The sequence below is a fragment of the Eretmochelys imbricata genome, chromosome 2 (genome assembly GCF_965152235.1).
Source record: "Eretmochelys imbricata isolate rEreImb1 chromosome 2, rEreImb1.hap1, whole genome shotgun sequence".
In the NCBI taxonomy this organism is placed as follows: Eukaryota; Metazoa; Chordata; order Testudines; family Cheloniidae; genus Eretmochelys; species Eretmochelys imbricata.
The window spans coordinates 266,206,789-266,233,711 of record NC_135573.1 but is presented as its reverse complement, the minus strand read 5'-3'; the positions used below and the strand labels follow the sequence as shown (position 1 = coordinate 266,233,711).

Here is a 26,923-nt window from a genome sequence, read left to right as displayed (position 1 = left end):
GAAGTGAGGTATACATTTATAACAGTGAGAGTAAACTAACCATTGGAACAATTTACCAGGGGTTGTGGTGGATTTTCTGTCACTGACAATTTTTAAATCAAGATTGGACGTTTTTCTGAAAGATCTGCTTTAGGAATTATTTCGGGGAAGTTCTGTGGCCTGCGTTATACAGGAGGTCAGACTAGATTAACACAGTGGGTCCCTTTTGGTTTAGACTCTCTGAAAAAGTGCCATGGTATTTTTAATCCCCACAGGTAATCAGTATCTCTCCAGCCCAGGAAACATCAGTGCCGTGCTCGCGGAGTCTGTTTCAGGCCCTTGCTTAAGGGCATAACTTTGTTTTTTTAAAAAAAAAAAACAAAAAAACACAAAATATGAAGTAACACAAAACAAATAAATTCCCCTGATCAAAGCATGCTGCAGACCCAGAGGTCTTTCCCCTGGCCTCTTAGTCCTGAAAGAATGACACACCCCTTTCTTTAATCCCAGCTGAGTTATGTGACAGGCAAGCAGCTCATAACCCTTTCCTGTCTGTTTCATCCCTTCATAGTGTCTCCTCTGAAAGTTGGCAATTCCAGTATTACAGCTCCTTTAACAGCATATTGGGCATTCATAGAACCATCAAGTCATCTAGTCTAACCCCTTGCCAAGATGCAGGGTTTGTTGTGTCTAAACAATCCAAGACAGATGGCTATCCAGACTCTTTCTGAAAAAACACTTATTTGGTTCTTTTTGAATCCCCAACACCACTTTCTGTAGTACTTGAATCAATGCCCCTGGGGCATTGTAATACAGGCAAATTCCAGGTCCGCTGATTTTTATTTCTCGTCTAAAATTGCCTTGCACTTTCACTTCCCACAATTGTTATGTAGCATTGCAAGGTTCTCTGAGAACTAATTTGTCTCATCCAAGAGGTAGCTGTATTTCAGTAAAAAGAAAAGGAGTACTTTTGGCACCTTAGAGACTAACCAATTTATTTGAGCATAAGCTTTCGTGAGCTACAGCTCACTTCATCGGATGCATACTGTGGAAAGTGTAGAAGATCTTTTTATACACACAAAGCATGAAAAAATACCTCCCCCCACCCCACTCTCCTGCTGGTAATAGCTTATCTAAAGTGATCACTCTCCTTACAATGTGTCAGGATAATCAAGTTGGGCCATTTCCAGCACAAATCCAGGTTTTTTCTCCAACCCCTCAGACAGAGACAAACACCTACAAGATCTCTATCAAGCATTCTTACAACTACAGTACCCACCTGCGGAAGTGAAGAAACTGATAGAGCCAGAAGAGTTCCCAGAAGTCACCTACTACAGGACAGGCCTAACAAAGAAAATAACAGAACGCCACTAGCCGTCACCTTCAGCCCCCAACTAAAACCCCTCCAACGCATTATTAAGGATCTACAACCTATCCTGAAGGATGACCCAACACTCTCACAGATCTTGGGAGACAGGCCAGTCGTTGCCTACAGACAGCCCCCCAACCTGAAGCAAATACTCACCAGCAACCACATACCACACAACAGAACCACTAACCCAGGAACCTATCCTTGCAACAAAGTCCGTTGCCAACTGTGCCCACATATCTATTCAGGGGACACCATCACAGGGCCTAATAACATCAGCCACACTATCAGAGGCTCATTCACCTGCACATCCACCAATGTGATATATGCCATCATGTGCAAGCAATGCCCCTCTGCCATGTACATTGGTCAAACTGGACAGTCTCTACGTAAAAGAATAAATGGACACAAATCAGATGTCAAGAATTATAACATTCATAAAACAGTGGGAGAACACTTCAATCTCTCTGGTCACGCGATTACAGACATGAAAGTCGCGATATTACAACAAAAAAACTTCAAATCCAGACTCTAGTGAGAGACTGCTGAATTGGAATTCATTTGCAAATTGGATACAATTAACTTAGGCTTGAATAGAGACTGGGAGTGGCTAAGTCATTATGCAAGGTAACCTATTTCCCCTTGTTTTTTCCTACCCCCCTCTGCCCCCCCCAGACGTTCTTGTTAAACCCTGGGTTTGTGCTGGAAATGGCCCACCTTGATTATCATACACATTGTAAGGAGAGCGATCACTTTAGATAAGCTATTACCAGCAGGAGAGGGGTGGGGGGAGGTATTTTTTTCATGCTTTGTGTGTATAAAAAGATCTTCTACACTTTCCAGAGTATGTATCCGATGAAGTGAGCTGTAGCTCACGAAAGCTTATGCTCAAATAAATTGATTAGTCTCTAAGGTGCCACAAGTACTCCTTTTCTTTTTGCGAATACAGACTAACACGGCTGTTACTCTGAAACCTGTATTTCAGTGGTGGTGATGTGATCCTTATTTCACTTACCTCACAGCTTTGTTGAGACGGTTTTTTCTTTGAGTGCTTGCTCATGTCCATTCCATGTTAGGTGTGTGCACACTGCATGCACCATTGCCATAGATTTTTCCTGTAGCGGTATCCATTGGGCTGGCTCTAGCGCCCTCTGGAGCCGTGCGCTCATGCACCAGTATAAGGAGTGCTGCCACAGCCATGAACGCTTTCAGTTCCTTCTTACCGCCCATGACAGTTGCTGGACCAACCCTTTTTGCTTTGGCAAGGCTTTCTTCCCAGGGGTTTTGGACTCTCGCTCTTCGTTCTTAGTTATCATAGTTTAGTATGTATAGTTTTTGTAATTAATATTATTGTACATAGTGTAAATAGATCCTGTTGTCAAGGGACTCAGTCGCCCCAGGGGCCAGGCATGCCATGATCCGCGGGCTTCAAACCTTATGCCTTCTATGGCAAACCTATGCCCGTGAGTGATCCGTACTCCAACTACTTGAAGTGCTTGGTGGAAGACTCACATGAAGGACAAGTGCCAGATCTGTCGGGACTTCAGACCATGCATTAAAGAGGGCAGAGACATTAGGCTGAAGGCTGTCTTCATGGAAGCTGTCCTCAGACCAGACTCAGAGCAGAGGTGCTCTGATCTGACACCAAGCATTTCGGCATTGGGGCGAAGTGCTGCTCTGGCACCGAGCTCTTCCTGGCACTATTTATTATCTAGGTGCCAAGGAAAAAGCACAAAAAGCAGCGTACCAACAGACGGCACTCACGGGTGAAGAAGAAAGACAAGTGCGGGGAGGGAAGGCAGCACAGTGAGACCCGTGCCAGGCCACTCTTTCATTCCCAGGCCCATGATGGCACTGTCAACTGTGCCTAGAGTGATGAGTCTGATGTGGGACCGTCCGCCAATAACCGGAAGCCACCTTGGCTGTTCCGTCGATCTCAGAGGCTGTTCAAGCAGCGAGGGTCCTACTTTCTCTCTCGGTCCCCTCCAGCTCCAGTGTCCAGAATCAAGAAGGAACAGAGGGCATCAGGCTCATTCCCAACACAGGGCCCCCTGGCACCCTGTAGAGGCAATCCAACCCTGATCCCAGTGTCCCAACCATCTCTGGTCCGCCACCGGTCCCAGAACCTGGGCATCACATGGTGGCAGAATCAGCTACCACTCCTCCATGGTCTCTGAGAGAGACCTCTCTTCTGAGTCCAAAGGGGAACCATATGTGCAACCTCAGGCTCACCACAAGTATCCAACCTATGCACCACCGGACTTCAGTACCAGTCCTCCCAATGGGTCACTGGCCAATGCAGTGGTTGTGCTGGAACCGCTGGGGATTTCCCCTGGCACTGGGTCCTCCCTCCCATCGCTCCTACTTGGTCGTTTCCGGGAGGCACGCTACCACTCCTCCTTGCTCAGCATCAGACCCCAACTCTAGTACCAACCCTGGTTGGACATCGCTGAGGCTGAGGAAGAAGAGGGAACCCCTCCTCTTGTGCAAACTTCCTCCTCATCCTCTCCACACAAGGCTTTCACAGGACCCAATAGCCTGATTCTGCAGGGCGATTTCAGGGCCCATCAGGACCTTTTGAAATGGGTAGCTGCGAACCTGAGTCTGGAAATTGAGGACCTTAAAGAGACATCCCACAGCCTTACTGAGATCCTGGCTGCAGTAGCTTCCTCTAAGGTGGCCTTACACATCAATGAGGTGGCGATTGGACCAGTCAAGACCCTATGGCAAACTCCTTCTCTTCCCCCGCCTCACAGAGGGCAGAGAAAAATTATTATGTGCCACTGAGTGGGTTCAAATACTTGTACTCCAAGATCTCTGGTGGCAGCTGCAGCAAATGAGGGACAGTCAAGGCCACTTGAGCACAACCTTTTCGGAAGAAAGGTTAATTAGACAGGTAGCCTTCAACTACCTAGCTCTAACCAGCAAGCTTTGCTGGGGAGATACAGTTATAATCTGTGGGACTCACTGGCTAAATTTAAAGACTCCCTGCCCCAAGATGCAAGACAAGAATTTGCTGCCCTCTTGGAAGAGGGTAAAAATGTGGCTACAACTTCTCTACAGGTGGCTCTGAATGCAGTCAATGTGACAGCCAGGACAATGGCCTCCACTGTCACCGTGAGGTGGCGTTCTTGGCTCCAGTCCTTGGAGCTTTCTCACAAGGTCCAACAGTCCATCTAGGGCCTCCCCTCCGAAGCCTCCTGTAGGAGCACCCTACCATTTTTCGGCCTTTATGCTCTGCTGGCTTTCAGGAAGCACTTCAGACCCCAACATCCTCCTTGTTTCTCGGTGCCTCCAAGATAAGAGCTCTACAAAGGGAAAGGTTATAAATGGTGCTAACCACACTCATCCACCTCAGCCTCCCAGCCAGGGTCTCAGAGGTACTCCAGGGGGCCCAAGCAGGTGTTTTGAAGGTGCACACAAGGCTGCTGTACCAATCACCATTTCGGATCCATTCCCCTTTTTACTTTTGGACCATCTGTCACACTTTAGCCCAGCATGGTCATACATAACATCGGACTGTTGTGTTCTAAGTACAGTGACAATTGGCTATACCCTTCAATTTTCATCCACCTCTCCCTCCAGTTCTCCTTCCCCATCCTTCTTCAGGGATCCTTCTCACGAGCATCTCCTCGCCTAGGAGGTGCAGCCCCTCCTACGAATGGGGATGGGGGAGGTGTTCAACAAGATTTGAGAGGAAAGAGGTTTTTATTCCTGATATTTCCTAATCCCAAAGGCCAAAGGGGAAATCTGAACCATCCTGGACCTGCGTCACCTCAACAGATACCTTAAGGAACAGGTTCCGCATGATCTCTCTGGATCCAGGAGACTGTTACACCATCCTTGACTTAAAGGATGTATATTTTCACATTTCTATTTTCTGTGGTCACAGAGGATTTCTCAGGTTTGTCTCAGGGTCAGCACCACTACCAGTTCACCACTCTTCCCTTCAGCCTATCAGTGCCGCCCGCCCCCCCCCACCCCCCCCCCCCCGGATTTTCACAAAATCTGTGTTTGGAGGTAGCAGCCTTCCTTAGATGGCGAGGCATCCAGGTCTACCTGTACCTTGATGACTGGCTGATCAAAGGCTGGCAGGCTCAAGTTCAGAACAGCATCAGCACAGTCCAAACCACTTTCCGAGCACTGGGTCTGCTGATAAAAGTCAATTCTTGTCTCGGTTCAGAGAATAGAATGTATTGGGGAGTGCTTGACTTGATCCAAGGTAGGGCCTTCCTGCCGGAAGCCCAATTCAGGACCATGTCGGACCTGATATCCGATGTCATGGTCCACCCAATTACGACAGCTTGGGTTTGCCTCAAGCAACTGGGGCACATGGTGGCATGCACTTGTGTTTCAACATGCAAGACTTCCCCCCTCCAGATGTGGCTAGTGTCGGTATAGTCCCTCAACAGACACCATTTGGACTCTATATACTCACAGTTCCTCCCCATGACCTTGCCTCCCTGCAATGGTGGAAAGACCCAAGATCAGTAATGATGGGGGTGACCTTTGCTACTCTTTGACCGTCTGTAGCTTTAATCTCGGACATACTGGACTTAGGGTGGGGAGCCAACCACAACAACCTCAGGACTCAGGGCCTCTGGCCCCAAGAACTCTCCCTGCACATAAATGTCACGGATCTCAGAGCAGTACGTGTAGCTTGCCAAGTGTTCCTTCCCCAGATCTCAGGCAAAGTGGTGCAAGTCCTGACAGATAATAGCATGGCCATGTTCTATATCAACAAACAGGGAGGGGCCTGATCTTCAGCCCCTATGTCTATAGGACATCTCCAGGAAGCGCTCCATTCTTCTTGAGGTGTCACATGTCCCAGGAGCCCAGAATGTACTGGTGGATCACCTCAACAGATCCTTTTCCTAATACCATAAGTGGTCCCTTCACTTTTAGAGGTCACCAGGTTAATCTTCTAAAGGTGTCGCGCCCCCCTCTCCCCCCCCCCCCCGGCAGACCTGTTCACTACCAGACAGAACAGGAAATGCCATCAGTTTTGTTTGCTGCATGTGCACAGCCCGCACTCCCTCTCCGATGCTTTTCTGCTCCCATGGTCAGATCTCCGATTCTGTGCCTTTCCCCGGATCCCTCTGGTTCACAAGGTTCTCCTAAAAGTCAAATGAGACAAGGAGAGAGTTATTCTGATAACCCTGGCATGTCCACGCCAACACTGGTTTGGCACATTCCTTGATCTGTCAGTAGCATCTTCACTCTCAATCCCACTCTGTCTGGACCTAATCTCACAAGACCACAGCCGGTTGCTTCACCTGAACCTTGCCTCCCTGAACCTAATTGTGTGGTTGCTGCATGGCTGAACCTAGAGGAACAAGCTTGCTCAGAACAGGTCCACAGGTCTTGTTAGGGAGTAGAAAGCCGTTTACCAGGGCCACCTACCTGCTGCCAAGTGTAAATGCTCCTCGACATGGGCATCTTAACAAGCTCTCTCTCAGTCTCGATATTCCTTCAATGTATCTTGGACTACTTGCTCCACTTAAAGCAGCAGGGACCGGCCTTCGCATTTATGAAGATGCACTCAGCAGCAGTCTCAGCCTTCCACCCTCCAGTGAACGGCAGGTCAGTGTTCTCCCACGAGATGATGGTACAGTTTCTCAAGGAGCTGGAGAAGCTCTATCCTCATGAGCTGATTTTCTCCCCCCTGCACCCCCCTCCCATGGGACTTAAACCTTATTCTGTTGAGACTCACGGATCCCCCAGCATTTGAGCCGCTAGCATTGTGCCCTCTGCTGCTTCTCTCTTGAAAAGTCGCCTTCTTGATAGCAAACACATCGGTCAGAAGGGTCTCTGAAACCAAGGCCCTTATATCAAAACTGCCTTACACACTGCTCTTCAAGGACAAGGTCCAACTGCAGCCCCACCCAGCCTTCCTGCCAAAAGTGGCGTCACAATTCTATAACCATTTTCCTGCCAGTTTTCTTCCTGGAGCCTCTCAAGAACTCTGAGTAATGGCTGCTTCACTCATTGGACTCATTAGGAATACCCTTGCCTTTTCTATGGAGAGGACTGAACCCTTCCACACATCCATCAACTCTTCGTAGCAGTATTGAAAAGGGTGAGAGGGCTACCTGCGTCAGCCCGGATAACCATCTGTGTTTGGGTGTGCTACAAGCAGGCGAATGTCCGGCCTTTGGCCATCTTAACCGCTCACTCCACAAGAGCCCAGGCTTCATTACCAGTGTTCCTCACATGGGTCCAGATCCAGGACGTCTGCAGGGCTGCAGTCTGGTTATCAGTACACACCTTCGCATCTCGCTATGCCATCACCCAACAAGTCCTGTTTGATGCCAGTTTCAGGAGAGTGGTATTGCTGTAAGCAAGTCCGTGAACTCCGAGCCCACTGCTGGGGGTACTGCTTGTGAGTAACCTAACATAGAACATATTCAGAAGGGAAGAAACGGTTACTAACCTTTCCATAACTGTTCTTTGAGATGTGGTATATCTCGATTTTAGTAAAGCTTTTGATACTGTCCCGCATGACCTTCTCATAAATAAACTAGGGGAATGCAACCTAGATGGAGCTATTATAAGGTGAGTGTAAAACTGGTTGGAAAACTGTTCCCAGAGAGTAGTCATCAGTTGTTCATACTGGAAGGTTATAACAAGTAGGGTCCCGCAGGGATCAGTTCTGGGTCCTGTTCTGTTCAATATCTTCATCAGTGATTGAGATAATGGCATAGAGAGTACACTTATAAAGTTTGTGGAGAATACCAAGTTGGGAGGGGTTGCAAGTGCTTTGGAGGATAAGATTAAAATTCAAAATGACCTGGACAAGCTGGAGAAATGGTCTGAAGTAAATAGGATGAAATTCAATAAGGACAAATGCAAAGTACTCCATTTAGGAAGGAACAGTCAGTTACACACATATAAAATAGGAAATGACTGCCTAGGAAGCAGTACTGCGGAAAGGGATCTGGGGGTCATAGTGAACCACAAGCTAAATATGAGTCAACAGCGTAACGCTGTTGCAAAAAAAAAAAAAATCATCATTCTGGGATGTATAAGCAGGAGTGTTGTAAACAAGACACGAGAAGTAATTCTTCCACTTTACTCTATGCTGATTAGGCCTCAAATGGAGTATTGTGTCCAGTTTTGGGTGCCACGTTTCAGGAAAGATGTGGACAAATTGGAGAAAGTCCAGAGAAGAGCAACAAAAATGACTCAGTCTAGAAAACATGATCTGTGAGGGAAGATTAAAAAAATTGGTTTTGTTTAGCTTGGAAAAGAGAAGACTGAGAGAGAACATAACAATTTTCAAGTACGTAAAAGGGTGTTACAAAGAGGAGGGAGAAGAATTGTTCTTAACCTCTGAGGATAGGACAAGAAGCAATGGGCTTAAATTGCAGCAAGGGTGGTTTAGGTTGGACATTAGGAAAAACTTCCTAACTGTCAGGATGGTTAAGCACTGGAATAAATTGCATAGGGAGGTTGTGGAATCTCCATCATTGGGGATTTTTAAGAGCAGATTAGACAAACACCTGTCAGGAATGGTCGAGATAATCAGTCCTGCTACGAGTGCAGGGGACTGGACTAGATGACCTCTCGAGGTCCCTTCCAGTCCTATGATCCTATAATGATTCTTTGTGTTGCTCATGTCCATTCCATGACCCACCCTTGTACCCCTCTGTTGGAGTTACCAGCAAGAAGGAACTGAGAGGGTATGTGACCAGTAGTGACCCTTATGCCAGCACATATGCACACAGCTCCAGAGGGCACTAGGACCAGTCTGATGGATACCACACAGGGAAAAATCTCTGCCAGCAGATCACATGGCACACACACACCTAACGTGGAATGAACATGAGTGACAGATTTCAAACAGCAGTTACGGAAATAATTGGCAATGGTTTTTTTGTAAAGTGGTTCGACATCCTTCGATGAAGGGTGTAATAAAAGCAGAAAGCACTGTAATAACTGAATTTTTGTACAGAATTATGAAGGATTGCTGTTGTAGGAACTACTTTAAACCCCCAACATACTATAGCAGCGGCCAAAGCACTGGAAATTAAAATTCTGATTTCTTCTTGCATAGAGAAGTTAACCATTTTCGGTTAGGTCCTTCCATTTTAAAGGCGATGAAGAAAATAAACTCTTGCTGTGGTCTTTCACTTTATTGAAATCAATTCTTAGCTGTTTTGGGGGTGATATCACTAGAATCAGTTAAGGGCTTGCCTAGATTGCAAATTTGCTGCGTTCGTGCTAGTGATTTAAGCTCTTGAGTCTGGTTGTGGTTTGGCTCAGTCCTGAAATAGATGCCAATTTCTGCAAGCTCTGCTGAGCACATTGCACAGTTCATGTCCCTTGGATTGATTCCAGCTTGCCAAAAGCATTTGGATGATGGCAAAATTGTGCCAATTGTACGAAAATAACCTTCCAACATATGTATGAAAAGCAGTGATGGATTGTTATAGTGACATTTGCACAGTCATTAACATCTTGCTTTTGTTAAAAGGGTTATGATTTAACTGGAACTCTGACCATTGCTGCTGTTAGGTATGAAAACTAAATCAACACTTTCTGGTCTATTGAACTTGTAAGGGCTCAAAACAACAATAGCAGCCGTATTTAGATTCTTTACATGATTAGAGGTCTGTTTGTGGCACAATGGTTTCTCTCTTGATTTAGTTCATTGAAAGAAAACAAGATAAGGAAACAATTGTAATAAAGATTGCACATACTGCTTATTCATTTATAAATAGAGAAGAACATTTCATGCTGTTGTGTTTTGTTACTAATTTGTTTAGCATCAATGCAGGAGGAGGTCTTTGTGGTCAGATCAGGAGAAGAAAATTAATTTTTGGTTGGATGATTGGAGAGGGGTGGGGTTGATTTTATAAATAGCGCTTTAAATCTTGTTTTAAATATTAAAGTCAAGCTCAAGCCCATTTTTATTACTTACATATTTAAACTAGAAGCCCATTCAAAGAGGTTATCCAAGTAAATCAGTGTCTGGTTTTCTAGACAGTCTTCCATAGCTAGCTGAAAACTCTTTCACTTGTGATTCTGCTTCCTCCCCTCCCTTTTGCTCCTTTGGCTGTGGCAGAGTATCTCTTGGTTATCTTCCAGGCTTCTGGAATCCTGGACCAGTGTTGCTTTCAAGCAGGATGAAGGCAGGGATGATGTGTTCTGACTATCGCTTGACACGTGAAGCCATTTGAATTTCATGAAAAGCCTTAGTTGACAAAAATGGTTGCTCACTGGAGCACTTCAAGTGTGAAGTGAAGAGTTTAATTGTTTGTTTCCCCATCCCCATGCTTTTGTCTGTAGAGGTCAAAGCGTCACTGGTATTTGTTGTTAAGGTGTAGTTCGGAAAAGGTGAATAGATGAGCCTGTATTACTGAAATTGCCTGTCAAAAGATGGCATTGTCCAGGAATGTTGACATTACATATATTTAGTCAATTTTTCTCTTTTCAGCTAGCTTTTTAAGAAATATGAATCACTGTCCAAGACAAAAACTGATTGCATAGTCTCCTGTAGCTACAAATCAGTCTTTAGAACTGCATGGGAAAAGCCTAATAAGGCTTGATAGTGGGAAGCAGTGGCATTGATGTGTCCCTTTCAGAATCTTACAAGGCTTTTAGTGCTGCTCAATTGGTAGATGTTTCTTTCCCAAATCTCTACTCCATAAGTGTCAATTTCATTGATTGGTGTCCATGTTGGAATGTACTATATATTTGTACATATGTGTGACTTCAGTACAGGCTAAGAGAATGATTGCCGAAGGGACTACAGTTCTCGCTTCATTCCCAGAACAGGCATGGCATCAATGCAAGCTTCCCCTACTTCTAGGAATGAGAGGGAAGTTCAGTCCTTGAGCTTTCTGTTGAGACTGCCAACAAAGACACCAGCTGTGAGCATTACTTTTTTTGTGTGTGATGGGGACAGCTATCCACTGGGAATTGGATTGTGACCATCAAGATGTTCCCTGTTATACCTTAAAGGTTTTTGTACAGAGTGCAGTTTTTGTATCTTTAGTCTCAAAGTGACACGTTCATACAGAATTGTCCCAACAAGAGCTCTCACCTGCCAGCACAAAAGACTTAGAATAACTAAGCAGCGGAAATAAGGAGGAAGTCAATAGACTTGGCATAATTACTTTGTTGCATTGCTTTGTGCAGTTATTGTGTCTTAAATTTGGTACATAGGAAACCAATAAATGCTTTCCAAAACCTCCAACTTTGATAACCAAATTATAGTACTCCCTTTTCTTAGAGTCTTACTGGATTGGTGATGGAGGCTTGTGTTCAAGTGTAAAGCTAGTGCAGAAACCTTGGCATTAGTGGGAGTCTATTTACTGACATCGAGATTTGTTGGATTTGCTGTTAGGTTCATGCCAAATGGATTCTGGACACAGATATATTCAATGAATGGATGAATGAAGAGGATTATGAGGTGGATGAGAACAAGAAGCCAGTGAGTTTTCGCCAGCGAATCTCTATGAAGAATGAAGAGGTATGGTATTTCTCTGTTGGTGGATGACTTGTTGATTTTTAGCAGTGTTAATTATATTCTTTACTACCATGTAAGTCAGACGTCTTGGGAATCAAAGCTGCTAAATTAGGTGCCAGTCTCTCAGGAGCTAATGGTACCGAGGTCACATGTAAATGCATATATGTTGCACCCTTCTGGAAAATGGACATACTTGGTGTTTCCTTTTGACACAGCAAAGTGTCTTTTTTTCCCAAAAAATATAAATGTTGGGGCCTACTTTGCTTTTTCTTTTCCCTCCACAAACTTAAATTGGGGTAAATTGATACAGAAGCAATTTAAGATCTTAATTTCCAAATTTCTTTGGCCTGAAGTACATGTTGAGACCACTAACCCACACTTGTCACTATAATTGGGGAAAACACTGAATACAGTAGCTATTCCTAGAAGGTACTCAGAGTTCAAGGTTAAATGCCAAATGTTCCCCATTCTGAGTGGGCCCAGTGCTTCAAACAAGTCAAAAGTTTGTATTTGGACCCTGCGGTGTTTTAAAAGCCCATTTCTGTGGCAGACAGCCATGCCAGCAGTTAAAGGTTAATTGTAGAAATGGTACAGGCCGCTTTTCATATTGCAGTGTGGGTATTCTGGAGCTGAACTTGGTTGCTGCTGCAGTGCTCTTGTTTTAGCACCCTGGATGCAGGGCATATTAGGAGAGATCTGCAGTCTTAGTTTCAATGAGCTGTGGTAATTGGTACTGACTGACAACTTCGCTTCTCTAACAGCCTGTCCGTAGCCCTGAGAGAAGAGATCGGAAAGCAGCAGCAAGTACCAGGAAAAGAAAGCATTCACCTTCCCCTCCCCCCACTCCCATGGAATCAAGGAAGAAGACTGGAAAGAAAGGGTGAGTGTCAGGATCAGACAACCAAAGATGAGCTTTGCTCAGGCTGAAACTGGAGCAGAGAGAGCTCTTGAAACAAGTAATTTTCCTCCATTCTTCCCCCAACATAACCATGTGTTTGCAATTGGAATGTATGAATTTTGCCTGCAGATGGAGCAAAGTCTGGTGCAGTCATTTATTCTAAACCTAATGAGAACTCCACCATTGAGAGGCAGATATCATTAACAGTGAGACTTAGGATTTGTCCATATTAGAATAGTATTCCCGATTGATCGAATTACACTAGTGCAAATCCCTTATGTAGATAGATGCATTTATAAAGGTTTAAATTTTGTTTACATCATTTTAGTTTACACTTGTAAATTACTGAATTAAATTGAACCAATTTAAGTTCTTCAGTGTTCATAAAATTTTAAATGTCTACAAAGAGGAGTTTGCAGCTGGATAACTAGAGAAAATTTTTAATCCAGTTAGCTACACTGGTACAACTTTCCTAATGCAGACCAGCCCTCGCTGATTATTAGTGACTGCAAATGATTTTTATTGTGTTTTTGCCCTTCTATGTTTCTTTGATCTATGAAGGCCTAAAAGGTTTTTACAAGATAAAGAATGTAAGAACGGTCATCCTGTGTCAGACCAAAGGTCCATCTATCTCAGTATCCTGTCTTCCAACAGTGGCCAATGTCAGGTGCCCCAGAGGGAATGAACAGAACAGGCAATCATCAAGTGATCCGTGCCCTGTCACACATTCCCAGCTTCTGGCAAACAGAAGCTAGGGACACCATCTCTGCCCGTCTTGGCTAATAGCCTATCCTCCATGAACTTACCGAGTTCTCTTTTGAATCCTGTTAATAGTCTTAGCCTTCACAACATCCTTTGGCAAAGAGGCTGACTATGTGTTGTGTGAAAAAATACTTCCTTTTGTTTATTTTAAACCTGCTGACAAGTAATTTCATTTGGTGACCCCTAGTTCTTGTATTATGAGGAGGAGTAAATAACACTTCTTTATTTACTTTCTCCACACCAGTCATGATTTTATAGACCTATCATATCCGCCCCCTTAGTTGCCTCTTTTCCAAGCTGGAAAGTCCCAGTCTTATTAATCTCTCCTCATACGGCAGCCGTTCCATATCCCAATAATTTTTGTTGCCCTTTCCTGAACCTTTTCCAGTTCCAATATATCTTTTCTGAGATGGAGTGACCACATCTGCACGCAGTATTCAAGATGTGGGTGTACCATGGATTTATATAGAAGCAATATGATATTTTCTGTCTTATTATCTATCCCTTTCTTAATGATTCCCAACGTTCTGTTTGCTGTTTTGACTGCCACTGCACATTGAGTGGATGATTTCAGAGAACTATCCACAATGACTCCAAGATCTTTCTTGAGTGGTAACAGCTAATTTAGATCCCATCACCTTATATGTATAGTTGGGATGTTTTCCAATACGCATTACTTTGCATTTACCAGCATTGAATTTCATCTGCCATTTTGTTGCCCAGGCCCCCAGTTTTGAGAGATCCTTTTGTAGCTCTTTGCAGTCTGCCTGGGACTTAACTATCTTGAGTAGTTTGCATCATCTGCAAATTTTGCCACCTCACTGTTTACTTGGTTTTCCAGATCATTTATGAATATATTGAATAGGACTGGTCTTAGTACAGATCACTGGAGTACATCTCTACTTACCTCTCTCCATTCTGAAAACTGACCATTTATTCCTACCCTTTATTTCCTATCTTTTAACCAGTTACCAATCCATGAGAGGCCCTTACTTCGCTTAAGAGCCTTTCGTGAGGGACCTTGTCAAATGCTTTCTGAAAATCTAAGTACACTATATCCACTGGATCCCCATTGTCCACGTGCTTATTGGACCCCCCCTCAAAGAATTCTAGTAGATTTGTGAGGCATGATTTCCCTTTACAAAAACCATGGTGACTCTTCCCCAACAAATTATGTTCATCTATGTGTCTGACAATTTTGTTCTTACTATAGTTTCAACCAGTTTGCCCGATGCTGAAGTCAGGCTTACCAACCTGTAATTACCAGGATCACTTCTGGAGCCCTATTTAAAAATTGGCGTCACATTAGCTATCCCCCAATCATTTGGTACAGAAGCTGATTTAAATGATAGGTTACAGACTACAGTTAGTAGTTCTGCAGTTTCACATTTGAGTTCCTTCAGAACTGTCGGGTGAATCCCATCTGGTCCTGGTGACTTACTACTGTTTAGTTTCAGTTTGTTCCAAAATCTCGTCTAATGACACCTGTCTAGGACAGTTCCTCAGATTTGTCATGTAAAACAAATGGCTCAGGTTTGGGAATCTCCCTCACATCCTCAACCATGAAGACCGATGCAAAGAATTGATTTAATTTCTCTGTAATGACCTTATCGTCCTTGAGTGCTCCTTTAGCATCTCGATCGTCTAGTGGCCCCACTGGTTGTTTAGCAGGCTTCCTGCTTCTGATGTACTCTTTAAAAAAAAATTTTTTTTTAAGATTACTTTTTGAGTCTTTGGCTAGCTGTTCTTCAGATTCTTTTTTGGCCTTCCTACTTATATCTTCATTTGCCAGAGTTTATGCTCCTTTCTATTTCCCTCACTAGGATTTAACTTCTGCTTTTTAAAGGATGCCTTTTGGCTCTCGCTGCCTCTTTTACTTTGTTGCTTAGCCACAGTGGCACTTTTTTTGGTTCTCTTACTATGTTTTTTTAATTTGGGGTATACATTTAAGATGAGCCTCTATTATGACGTCTTTAAAAAGTTTCCATGCAGCTTTCAGGGATTTCACTTTTGGCACTGTACCTTTTAATTTCTCTATAACTAACTCCCTCATTTTTGTGTAGTCCACCTTGCTGAAATTAAATGCTACAGTGTTGGGCTGTTATGGTGTTTTCCCCACCACAGGGATGTTACATTTAATTTAGGGCTGTCAAGCGGTTAAAAAAATTGCGATTAATCACACTGTTAAACCATAATAGAATACCATTTATTTAAATCTTTTGGGATGTTTTCTACATTTTCAAATATAATTTCACTTGCACCACAGTATACAAAGTGTACAGTTCTCACTTTATATTTATTCTTATTACAAATATTTGCACTGTAAAAAACACAAGGAATAGTATTTTTCAGTTCACCTAATACAAATACTGTAGTGCAGTCTCTCTTTCATGAAAGTTCAACTTACAAATGTAGATTTATGTACAAAAAATAATTGCATTCAAAAATAAAACAATGTAAAACTTGAGTTTAGAGCCTACATGTCCACTCAGTCCTACTTCTTGTTCAGCCAGTTGCTCAGACATTCAAGTTTGTTTACAAGTGCAGGAGATAATGCTTCCTGCTTCTTGTTCACAGTGTCACCTGAAAGTGAGCACAGGCATTCACATGGCACTGTTGCATCCAGCGTTGCAAGATATTTATTTGCCAGATGTGCTAAAGATTCATATGTCCCTTCATGCTTCATTCACCATTCCAGAGGACACGCGTCCATGCTGATGATACGTTCTGCTCGAGAACAATCCAAAGCAGTGCGGAACGATGCATGTTCATTTTCATAATCTGAGTCAGATGCCACCAGCAGAAGGTTGGTTTTCTTTTTTGGTGGTTCAAGTTCTGTAGTTTCCGCATTGGAGTGTTGCTCTTTTAAGACTTCTGAAAGCCTGCTCCACACCTCATCCCTCTCAGTTTGGAAGGCACTTCAGATTCTTAAATCTTGGGTCAAGTGCTGTAGCTATCTTTAGATATCTCACATTTGTATCTTCTTTGCGTTTTGTGAAATCTGCAGGGAAAGTTTTCTTAAAATGAACAACTTGCTGGGTCGTCATCTGAGACAGCTATAACATGAAATTTATGGCAGAATTTGGGTAAAACAGAGCAGGGGACATACAGTTCTCCCCAAGGAGTTCAGTCACAAATTTAATTAACGCATTATTTTTTTTAATGAGTGTCATCAGCATAGAAGCATGTTCTCTGGAATGATGGCTGAAGCATGATGGGGCATACGAATGTTTAGCGTATCTGGCCATAAATACCTTGCAATGCTGGCTTCAAAAGTGGCCTGCAAATGCCTGTTCTCACTTTCTGGTGACATAGTAAATGAGAAGAGGGCAGCATTATCTCCTGTAAATGTAAACAAACTCATTTGTCTTAACGATTGACTGAACAAGGAATAGGACTGAGTGAACTTGTAGGCTCTGAAGTTTTATGTTTTGTTTTTGAGTGCAGTTATGTAACAAAAATCTACATTTGTAAGTTGCACTTTCATGAGAGGTTGCACTACAGTACTTGTATGAGGTACTTATGACGAGATAACTGGCTCTGTGGATGAGGGGAAAGCAGTGGACGTGTTGTTCCTTGACTTTAGCAAAGCTTTTGACACTGTCTCCCACAGTATTCTTGCCAGCAAGTTAAAGAAATATGGGCTGGATGAATGGACTATAAGATGGATAGAAAGTTGGCTAGATTGTCAGGCTCAACGGATAGTGATCAATGGCTCCATGTCTAGTTGGCAGCCGGTTTCAAGTGGAGTGCCCCAAGGGTCGGTCCTGGGGCCGGTTTTGTTCAATATCTTCATTAATGATCTGGAGGATGGTGTGGATTGCACCCTCAGCAAGTTTGCAGATGACACTAAACTGGGAGGAGAGGTAGATACGCTGGAGGGTAGGGATAGGATAGAGAGGGACCTAGACAAATTAGCATATTGGGCCAAAAGAAATCTGATGAGATTCAACAAGGACAAGTGCAGAGTCCTGCACTTAGGACGTTAGAATCCAATGCACCGCTACAGACTAGGGACCGAATGGCTCTGCAGCAGTTCTGCAGAAAAGGACCTAGGGGTTACAGTGGACGAGAAGCTGGATATGAGTCAGCAGCATGCCCTTGTTGCCAAGAAGGCCAATGGAATTTTGGGATGTATAGGTAGGGCCATTGCCAGCAGATCGAGGGATGTGATCGTTCCCCTCTATTCGACATTGGTGAGGGCTCATCTGGAGTACTGTGTCCAGTTTTGGGCCCCACACAAGAAGGATGTGGAAAAATTGGAAAGAGTCCAGCGGAGGGCAACAAAAATGATTAGGGGACTGGAACACATGACTTATGAGGAGAGGCTGAGGGAACTGGGATTGTTTAGTCTGCGGAAGAGAAGAATGAGGGGGGATTTGATAGCTGCTTTCAACTACCTGAAAGGGGGTTCCAAAGAGGATGGATCTAGACTGTTCTCAGTGGTAGCTGATGACAGAACAAGGAGTAATGGTCTCAAGTTGCAGTGGGGGAAGTTTAGGTTGGATATTAGGAAAAACTTTTTCACTAGGAGGGTGGTGAAATGCTGGAATGCGTTACCTAGGGAGGTGGTGGAATCTCCTTCCTTAGATATTTTTAAGGTCAGGCTTGACAAAACCCTGGCTGGGATGATTTAGTTGGGGATTGGCCCTGCTTTGAGCAGGGGTTTGGACTAGATGACCTCCTGAGGTCCCTTCCAACCCTGATATTTTATGAGGTGAATTGAAAAATACTATTTCTTTTGTTTGTGATTTTTACAGTGCAAATATTTGTAATAAAAAAAATATACACTTTGATTTCAATTACAGCACAGAATACAATATATATTAAATGTAGAAAAACATCCAAAATATTTAATTTCAATTAGTATTCTGTTGTTTAACAGTGCAATTAAAACTGATCGATTGCAATTACTTTTTTAATCATGTTTAATTTTTTTGAGTTAATTGCATGAGTTAACTGCAATTAATTGACAGCCCTAATTTAATTATATTCTGGTTACTATTACCAAACGATCCAGCTATATTCACCTAACCTCACCACATCCGGTGCTCCACTTAGGACTAAATCAAGAATTGCCTCTTTTCTTGTGGGTTCCAGGACTAGCTGCTCCAAGAAGCAGTCATTTAAGGTGTCAAGAAACTTTCTCTCTTCAGTTGTCTAAAAGTCTTCAGTTGTGTGGTTTGGATTTTGTTTTTTTTTTCTGTTAATTGCATTAGATGGTCAGGTCTCATTTAACCTAAAACTCTGAATAGTAAACTAGTGAAATGGCAGGAACCAAGAGATTTAAAGTTTGGCAACTGAGAGGGGAAGGTATTTGTAGTTGACTTGTTAAACTTTTTTGGTTTTTGTGTGTGTGTGTGTGTGTGTGTGTGTGTGTTTTTGGCTGCTCCTATTAAACTTTGACTAATGAAAATTTTGGAGAAAGATATTTTTGTTATACATTTAAACTCCCCAAGCTGAGGTATAAGAGCTCACACTGCTCTGAAAACCCCAAAATGTCCTCTGACATGACCAGAAGAAATGAGACTTATATTCCAAGTCCAATTTTAAAAAAAATATTTGCAGATCATTTTTAAGCATTTTCATATTTAATGCCTTTGGTTTGGGACAGCAAATTGTTAATTACATGACTGTATAGTAACATCTTCTGCAAACTTCAGAGCCTGTTACAGAATTTAAAAAGATGTGTATAAATGGGTCACTAACCTCTCTAATCTTACTAACACGAGGGCCACAAACCTGCTATTTTTAGCATGTCAAATTATCTGAAATGCAGCTGTTATATCAACATGGCAAGGCAACACTGCATAAGAAAAGGAATTAAGAAGACTATCCATTTGAAACTGTGGGAGGAATTTAAATGGACAGAGTCCAATTTTCTGAGCTGGAATTTGGTCAGGACACAGGAGTTACACCATAGCCCCCTACTAGAATGTTACTTTAATATTGACTTGAGAAATCTACCATCTCCTAAGTCACCAAGACCACTTCCTGCAGCACCTAGGTGTTTCCATAGAAGTATCATCCTGACCCAACCCTCTTAACTTCAGAGATTTAGTGGGATCATCACAAAGATGCTACAGCTTCAAGTTATAACTTGCAGAGAATTTGTCTTACCTGTTTTAGACAAGCAGGACTGTATGGGAAAAGGCGAGGTCAGAAAGAAGAGGATGAGCAAGAAGATCTTACCAAGGACATGGAGGACCCAACACCTGTACCGAACATAGAAGAAGTGGTACTTCCCAAAAATGGTAAAGTATTCACACACAAGGTGTTAGCTGCACTGGTTTTTATGAATGATAGACCACTAAATGAACAGCAGACACTATATTTTCACTGTATATGTTAGCCAAATCTTGGAGATACCGTCTCTACAAGTAGCCTTCCTTTTGGACTCTTTGGCCATGTGGTTTTATTTAGACAAGGCTTTGGAATGTGGCATTCTTCTGAAACTGAGTTTACCTCTTTTATCGCAATTGTTTTTTCTTGAAATAAGTTTATGAAAATTCAGTTAAGATAAGTGAATAACAAGCTAAATATTAAAGAATGTTCTTGCCCTGCATATTCAAGTTGGGTGGTTTGCATCTAAAAATCTACATCAGGAGCAAAGAGATTATAGCTGATGTGGCTAAGGTAACACATCAAGGTAGAAGACCCAGGAATAAAACCAAACAGTGCTGATTCCCAACCTTCTGCTCCAAACCTTTGAAAACAATGTTTCTCATTACAGTATATATTGGGTGAAAAGTAAAGCAGAAATACACTGCATCCTCCTAACACTATCCTTAACAGAAAAGCATTCTGGGTGTTCATCGTTGTTTGAGTTTAACTTAGTTTGGAGCCAAGGTACAACAGATTTGGTCAATAATTAATATTCATAATTGTTTTGTGGGCAGTAGAAGTATAGTATTCATGGCACAAAACAAAGCACATTTTCCAGAATGTGTAAGAATAAAAGGCTGTGGCAGTACTTCAGCTCTGAAAAGAAGGCAAATCAGCTTTTATTAGACACAAACAGGAGCTCTGTTGTCCTCTGAGCCTGTACTGGATCAGCTGACCTCTTTTGGACTGCATGCATGTGACCAGCAAAGCAAATGGTCAGTCTGACATGACAGATGTACAAAATCCAGACACATGAATCTCACTTCTACATTAATGGCTGTAAACTCCTTTTCGCTATCCATCATAGAGGAGCTCCAGGGACAGCTATATTTGAGAAATGTGTGAAAGAGAAAGCTCATGCTTTTGTTGCTTAATCTTCATATTCTGCATCTTGAATGTTCAATATTTCAGGATGGGATACCAAAAAGTGTGAATAAAGCTAGTTAAGTCAGCCACAAATGTAAGATTTTTCATCATTCTGTGCCTGCCCTTTAATTTTCTGCCATCCATCCTCTTAACTTGACTATCACAAGTTGTCATTGTGGTACCCTACCTGATGGACTTCAGATTTGATTACTTTTTTTCTCTCTGCATTGGTCAGTCATAAATGTTGTTGATTCTAAAATGGGGTTGGATATAAACATTAAAGTAGTATAGGGTGACTCAGAGTAGGAAGATAGTTTAAAATTGAACGTTGGGGTGAAGAACCCTCCAGCATAAACTGCTTATTATTCAATTTGTATTGCAGTAACACTTGGAAGCGCCAGCTGAAATTAGGGCTCCATTTTGCTAGGTATTGTACATATGTATGTATGTACGTACATACACAGTAAGACTGTCCTTGACCCAAAGAACTTACAAAGTAAATAGACAAGACAAAGGTTTGGAGGGGAAGTAGAGGCATAGAAATCAGCCTCTGTACCAGATGACTGGAAGGTATCTAATGTAATGCTGATTCTTAAAAAGGTCTCTGAGGAGATCCTGGCACTTGTAGGCTGGTGAGCCTAAATGCAGCACTGGGCAAATTGGTAGAAACTATAGTAAAGAACAGAATTGTCAGGCACATAGTTAAACACGATTTATTGGGGAAGAGTCAACATGGCTTTTGTAAAAGGAAGTCATGCCTCACCACTCTATCAGAATTCTTTGATGGAATCAACCCACGCCTGCCCTCTACTCTGGGTTCCAGCCCAGGGCTCTGTGGACCACAGCTGTCTACAGTGTTTCCTGTAACAGCTGCATGAGAGCTACAACTCCCTGGGCTACTTCCCCATAGCCTCATCCCAACACCTTCTTTGTCCTTACCACGGGACTTTCCTCCTGATGCCTGATGACACTTGTACTCCTCAGTCCTCCAACAGTATGCCTTCTCACTCTCAGCTCCTCAGACGCGCCTCACTAACTGAAGTGAGGTCCTTTATAAACCAGGTGCCCTGATTAGCCTGCCTGTCCTAATTGATTCAAGTTGCTTCGTAATTGGCTCCAGGTGTCCTAATTAGCCTGCCTGCCATAATTGGTTCCAGCAACTTCCTGATCTGGAACAGCCCATTATCTTGGGGAAAAGGGACCTGCTTAATCTGGGGCTAATATATCTACCTTCTATCACTCTTCTGTAGCCCTCTGGCCTCACCCTGTCACAATATTCATAAATGATCTGGAAAAGGGGGTAAACAATGGGGTGGCAAAAATCGCAGACAGTACAAAATTACTCAAGATAGTTAAGTCCAAAACTGACAGCAAAGAGTTACAAAGGGGTTCCACCAAACTGGTTGACTAAACAACGAAATAGCAGATGAAATTCAATGTTAAGTGCAAAGTAATGCACATAGGATAAAAGAATCCCAACTATACGTACAGAATGATAAGGTCTAAGTTAGCTGTTACCACCCAAAGAAGAGATGTTGGAGGCATTGTGGATAGTTTCCTGAAAATGTCTGGTCAGTGTGAAGCAGCAATCAAAAAAAGCTAACAGTGTTGGGAACCATTAAAATAGATGAAACAAAAAATATAATGCCATTATATATATCCATGGTATACCTGCACCTTGAATACTGCATGCAGTTCTCATTGCCCCATCTCAAAAAAGATGTTTTAGAATTGGTGAAGGTACAGAGAAGGTTAACACAGATGATCAAGGGTATGGAACAACTTCCATATGAGGAGAGGCTAAAAAGATCAGGGCTGTTCAACATAGAAAAGAGATGACTAAAGGTCTATAAATTATTAATGTTATGGGAAAAGTGAATAGAGAAGTTTTATTGACCCTGCTTCGAGTGATTGCACATGTCCTTGCCATTTCAGTTGTATGCACAGCTGGTGCACTGGTGTCAGATTTTTTTCTTCCCCCCCCTCGGCGGTCCTCGTCAGGGTGGCGCATATGCCCTCTGCCTTGTGCTGCTGCATGATGATACAAAAGTCAGAGCTTCCCCCGAACCTCCACAGTTCCTTCTGACTGCCACTGCCTTTAACGTTTTTCCTTGCTATTGCAAGTTTTCCCTTGTTCTTAGTGTTGTATATAGTTGATGTACAGCCACATGGAATCAAGCTCTTTAAGTTGAGGATAGCATACAAATTGCCAGAAACCATGAGGGGGATAATGGAAGTCAGGGTGATGATACAAAACTTTATTTTCTTTAGGTATTTGTTGAGCTCTTGGTGTGGTATATGCCTGAGATCTCCTTTTGCTTTTGGGATTCGGAATAAGAGAGAAAAAAACCTCTTCCCGCTATGTAATGGAGGAACTTCCTCTCTCTCTGAGTCTTACCATTGTCCTGTTTACTAGACCACACTATCTCCTATGGACATCGTAAAATCCCTAAGTACAGTAATGAGAAGATGGGTACGTCCCTAATTTCAGGAGTTAGGCTCCCAAGTGCCGTTTGGCTTTGAAAATCTACCTCTGTGTTGGTTTGTTTGGGTTTTTTTGTGTTTTCTTCTTCCTGAAACAAGTATGGTCACTGCCAGAGGCAGGATACTGGACTGCATAGACCATTGTTCTTTTATGCGTTGGTAGTTCGTATGGCCGTCAGTAAATTAACTTACTTTAATTTCTTTAATTTTTTGAATCTGAAATACAATAGCTCAGTTCCTGTGATGTGGAACATGGTAGTTTGAGGTAGTTTTGGTGGCTTAGATCTAAGGAGACTGCACAGTGCACCAGCAGTAAACTTCAGCCACCACTACTCCTGAGGGAATTCTGCACCAAAATATTAAAAATTCTGTGCACAATATTTTATTTGTCCAAATACACACTATAATCATGCCAGTTTCAATTATTTTGGTCATTTATTTCAAAATATCTGTCAGCAAGTATGTCTGTAGCAATACAGACAAAAAAAGACACAGATAATTTTTTTTGACAAATAGATTCCTTGTTAGGCATATTAATACAGAACTTTAAGTAATTCATTTAAACTACAATACAGAAACGTATTTCCCATATCCCTCAGAAGCAGTGCAAAGGCTTGGGGCAGTCAGGGGTAACGGAGGAGCTGAGAGAGAGGGAAGGAGCCTGGGAAGGAACCTGCAGGGTTGTTGGATGTGGGTAGGAGAAATACGGAACAGTTGTTTGGGGGGGAGGGGATTGTTAGGGAGTTGGGGAGCCTCCCTCGTGCAGACCCTGGCTGACCCCAAGCCTCTCACATTCAGTCAGGCACATCTGCCCCTGTCTCTGTGTGGCCCTGCATCTCCACTCCCATTCAACCCCTGGCTCAATGCTATCACTCCACTAACTCCTGAGCCTGCGCCCCAGTCTGTCCCGCCACTAGCCCTTCTGCACCCCAGTCTGTGACTCCCCCAGCAGCCCTATGGGCCCCGCTATGTCTGTCCAAACCTGGCTCTGCAAGCAGGGTGCTGTGATGAATGCAGCCAGCTGCTGGCTGGTCTCGTGCCACAGTGGCCTCGGGTGGATGAAAGGTGGAACTGCAGCACTCCTCTGGCAGAATGTATTTTCTGCAGAGGAAAAAAAATTCTGCACCAGACATGAATTCTGCCTGTTCGCAGTGCTGCAGAATTCCTCCAGGAGTACACAATGTGGAGAGCCCAGCATATCTGTTGTAATGTATGGGGTTGGCCTTTTCTCCCCAATAAAATACAGGTATGCTGGTGTGGTCGGTGAGACAGGTGTGCTTGCTAGGGAACAGTGTGCTTGTAAGGATTGAATCTTGATAGAGGGGGCACAAATGTCATATTTGCAATCTTGCTTGCTTCCACAGTGAACCCAAAGAAAGACAGTGAAAACACGCCAGTGAAAGGAGGAACAGTAGCAGACCTAGGTAAAAAAAAATTATATATTTTTAATTCTTCTTAGTCATCGTCTTGTATAACGGACCCCGGTTTGTGCAATAAATGTTTGTAATTTTTTTATATTTAAAAAAGAAAAATGTGGTGAAACCAGATACTTGAAATTTTTTTACATGTTCTTCCATCTGCGGAATTGCCATTTGGTACTTACATTCTACCTTCTAATGCAGATGTATGTGATCGACGTTATCAGTTTTGTCCCTTGAAGCTGCTCCCTTGTAGACATACTTTACACTATTACTGAGCTTGGTGTATAGGGGCAGATACTTGCCTTTTCCAGATCCCTTCTTTCCATGTACTGGGAACCTACATTCTGGTGTGCAGGGCAGCATATAAGGTCCTGGGCTAGGGGTAGTCAATTTATTTTATTTTATTTATTTTTTTGTCAAAGTCCAGATTTCTTGGTCAAAGTCCAGACTCCCAAGAAACATTTTTCACTTCCCAATAACAATGATGATGATAAAAAATAAAAAGATTTTGCTGTCCATTCAAATGCATCTGCTGGTCTGGATTTGGCCCACAGTCCACCTTTTGGTATCAAGAGGGCTTAATTATCCTTGCTGTGTATTTCTGCTCTTATCCTCTTTCTCTATGGCAGCTCAGTGTGTACATGAAGAAGAGATTATGCTTTAATGATGCACTGTCCATGTTCCTTTTTCTTGTCTCTCCTCTGCCCACCCCAGGCAAACAAAATCCTGTCCAGTTAAATGACTGTGGTGTACAAAGGTTTGCAGGTAATCCAGCTGCATTTTATTAGAGTTTAATTCTCTTTGCTCTTTACCTTGCAGATGAGCAGGATGAGGAGACAGTTGCTACAGGAGGAAAGGTAACAACTGTTCAGTTAGAAAAGTTTAGTAGGGAATAACCTTCATCTGACCTTCAAGAACTCAAACTGTATCTTGCTCCTAAATTGTGTTTAAGAATAAATACATCCTTTGTAGGAGAGAGTCTTCTGCTTAGATGAAGTTCTCCTTTTATGTAGTAAAAGAAAATTTACTTAGTATTGTGAGGTTACTATACCCTTTTATACGTTATAAGTTAAATGGAATCTGAAGAGACTTAAATTAACTTCAACATGCTTTGCTAGGCTTTTAAAAACCTGAGATGTGCCCTTTGTTCTTTAGACTTGGTCCTGCAGACCTAAATGCAACTGGAGCATTGACTGTGAACAGACTGCAGGATTGGATCCTCTGTTTTGGGGAAAAAATTAACTGAATTGTTGAACATGTGTCTTATGTATAAACAATTTGCCAAGTAAACCTCACTGCTGTGGCAGAGCAATGACCTCTAGAGGCCACTTGTGCAGATGAGACACACAGATTTCCAAAATTTGATGCATCTATTTGCGTGTGTGGAATTTGTATGCCTAACACGTACACCCGTGCACGCCAGTTAGGTTTTTTTTGCACTTGCACATGTCCAACTTTGAAAACCTATCCCATACTCACTCTACTTAGTCTGTGCTATTCTTGTTTTGCTAAACTTTGGGTGTATATCTGATTTGTATGTGGGTTGTCCTGTTTGAAAAGGGGAGAGAAGAAAGAATCTTAGGCTGCAGTGCTCATGGGTGTGAAAAATCTACACCCTTCAGCTCCGTAGCTGTGCTGACCTAACTCGCCATGCAGATGCAGTTACATCGACGAAATAATATTCCATTGACCTAGCTACCGTTGCTTGGGGAGGTGGAGTTCATAAAGCAGCAGAAAACCTCTTTCCATCATTAGTCTGTGTCCACGTTGCGCCATAGCTTCAGCAGCGTAGTTGTGCTGCTATACCACCCCTAATGTAGACGTGGCTATAGTTGTGTATGCCATCCATCCAGATTGTAATTAGTTACGACTTTTGAAATGTTATATAACCCCCAACCTCACCCTGTCCCCTTTTCCCTCCACCCCCACTCACAGAGTACACAAAAACCCATACACAGTATTCATTGTCATCATGCCTTTTCAACAAGAGCTGCTTCCTCCAACAGTTACATTTTTCAACGCATTCAGCTCAGATTTCCTTCTTAAATGTTGCTGCTACAGCCCAGTAATCTCCCCTAAAGAGCCTCAACAGCCTCTTTCAACACAGCACAGCTTCCAGAATCCTGGATCAGGCCGGGTTTGGCGGGGGTGGTTGTTTTTTGTTTGTCTGTCTCAGCAGTCCTCCTCAGAACAGGATCCCATAGTCAAGGAAGCCAAAGCCCTCCTGGTGATGCCATTTGCACAGCCATGTGCTTATCTCCAGGATGTAGCCGTATCTCCCTCGG

General features: G+C 42.9%; 1 protein-coding gene across 4 annotated transcripts in view; it reads left to right on the top strand.

The window, feature by feature from the left end:
• Positions 1-26,923, top strand: part of SMARCC1 (SWI/SNF related BAF chromatin remodeling complex subunit C1) — a 183,713-nt gene that overhangs the window by 39,407 nt on the left and 117,383 nt on the right. For all 4 annotated transcript variants that reach the window (XR_013344985.1, XR_013344986.1, XM_077808520.1 and 1 more), the window contains exons 9-13: positions 11,700-11,825; positions 12,584-12,702; positions 19,612-19,736; positions 24,582-24,641; positions 25,458-25,495. Coding sequence is in view for 2 of the 4 variants with exons in the window: in XM_077808520.1 (XP_077664646.1) it covers positions 11,700-11,825; positions 12,584-12,702; positions 19,612-19,736; positions 24,582-24,641; positions 25,458-25,495 (468 nt within the window). In the remaining 2 variants the exon portion in view is untranslated. The remainder of the gene's footprint in view (positions 1-11,699; positions 11,826-12,583; positions 12,703-19,611; positions 19,737-24,581; positions 24,642-25,457; positions 25,496-26,923) is intronic.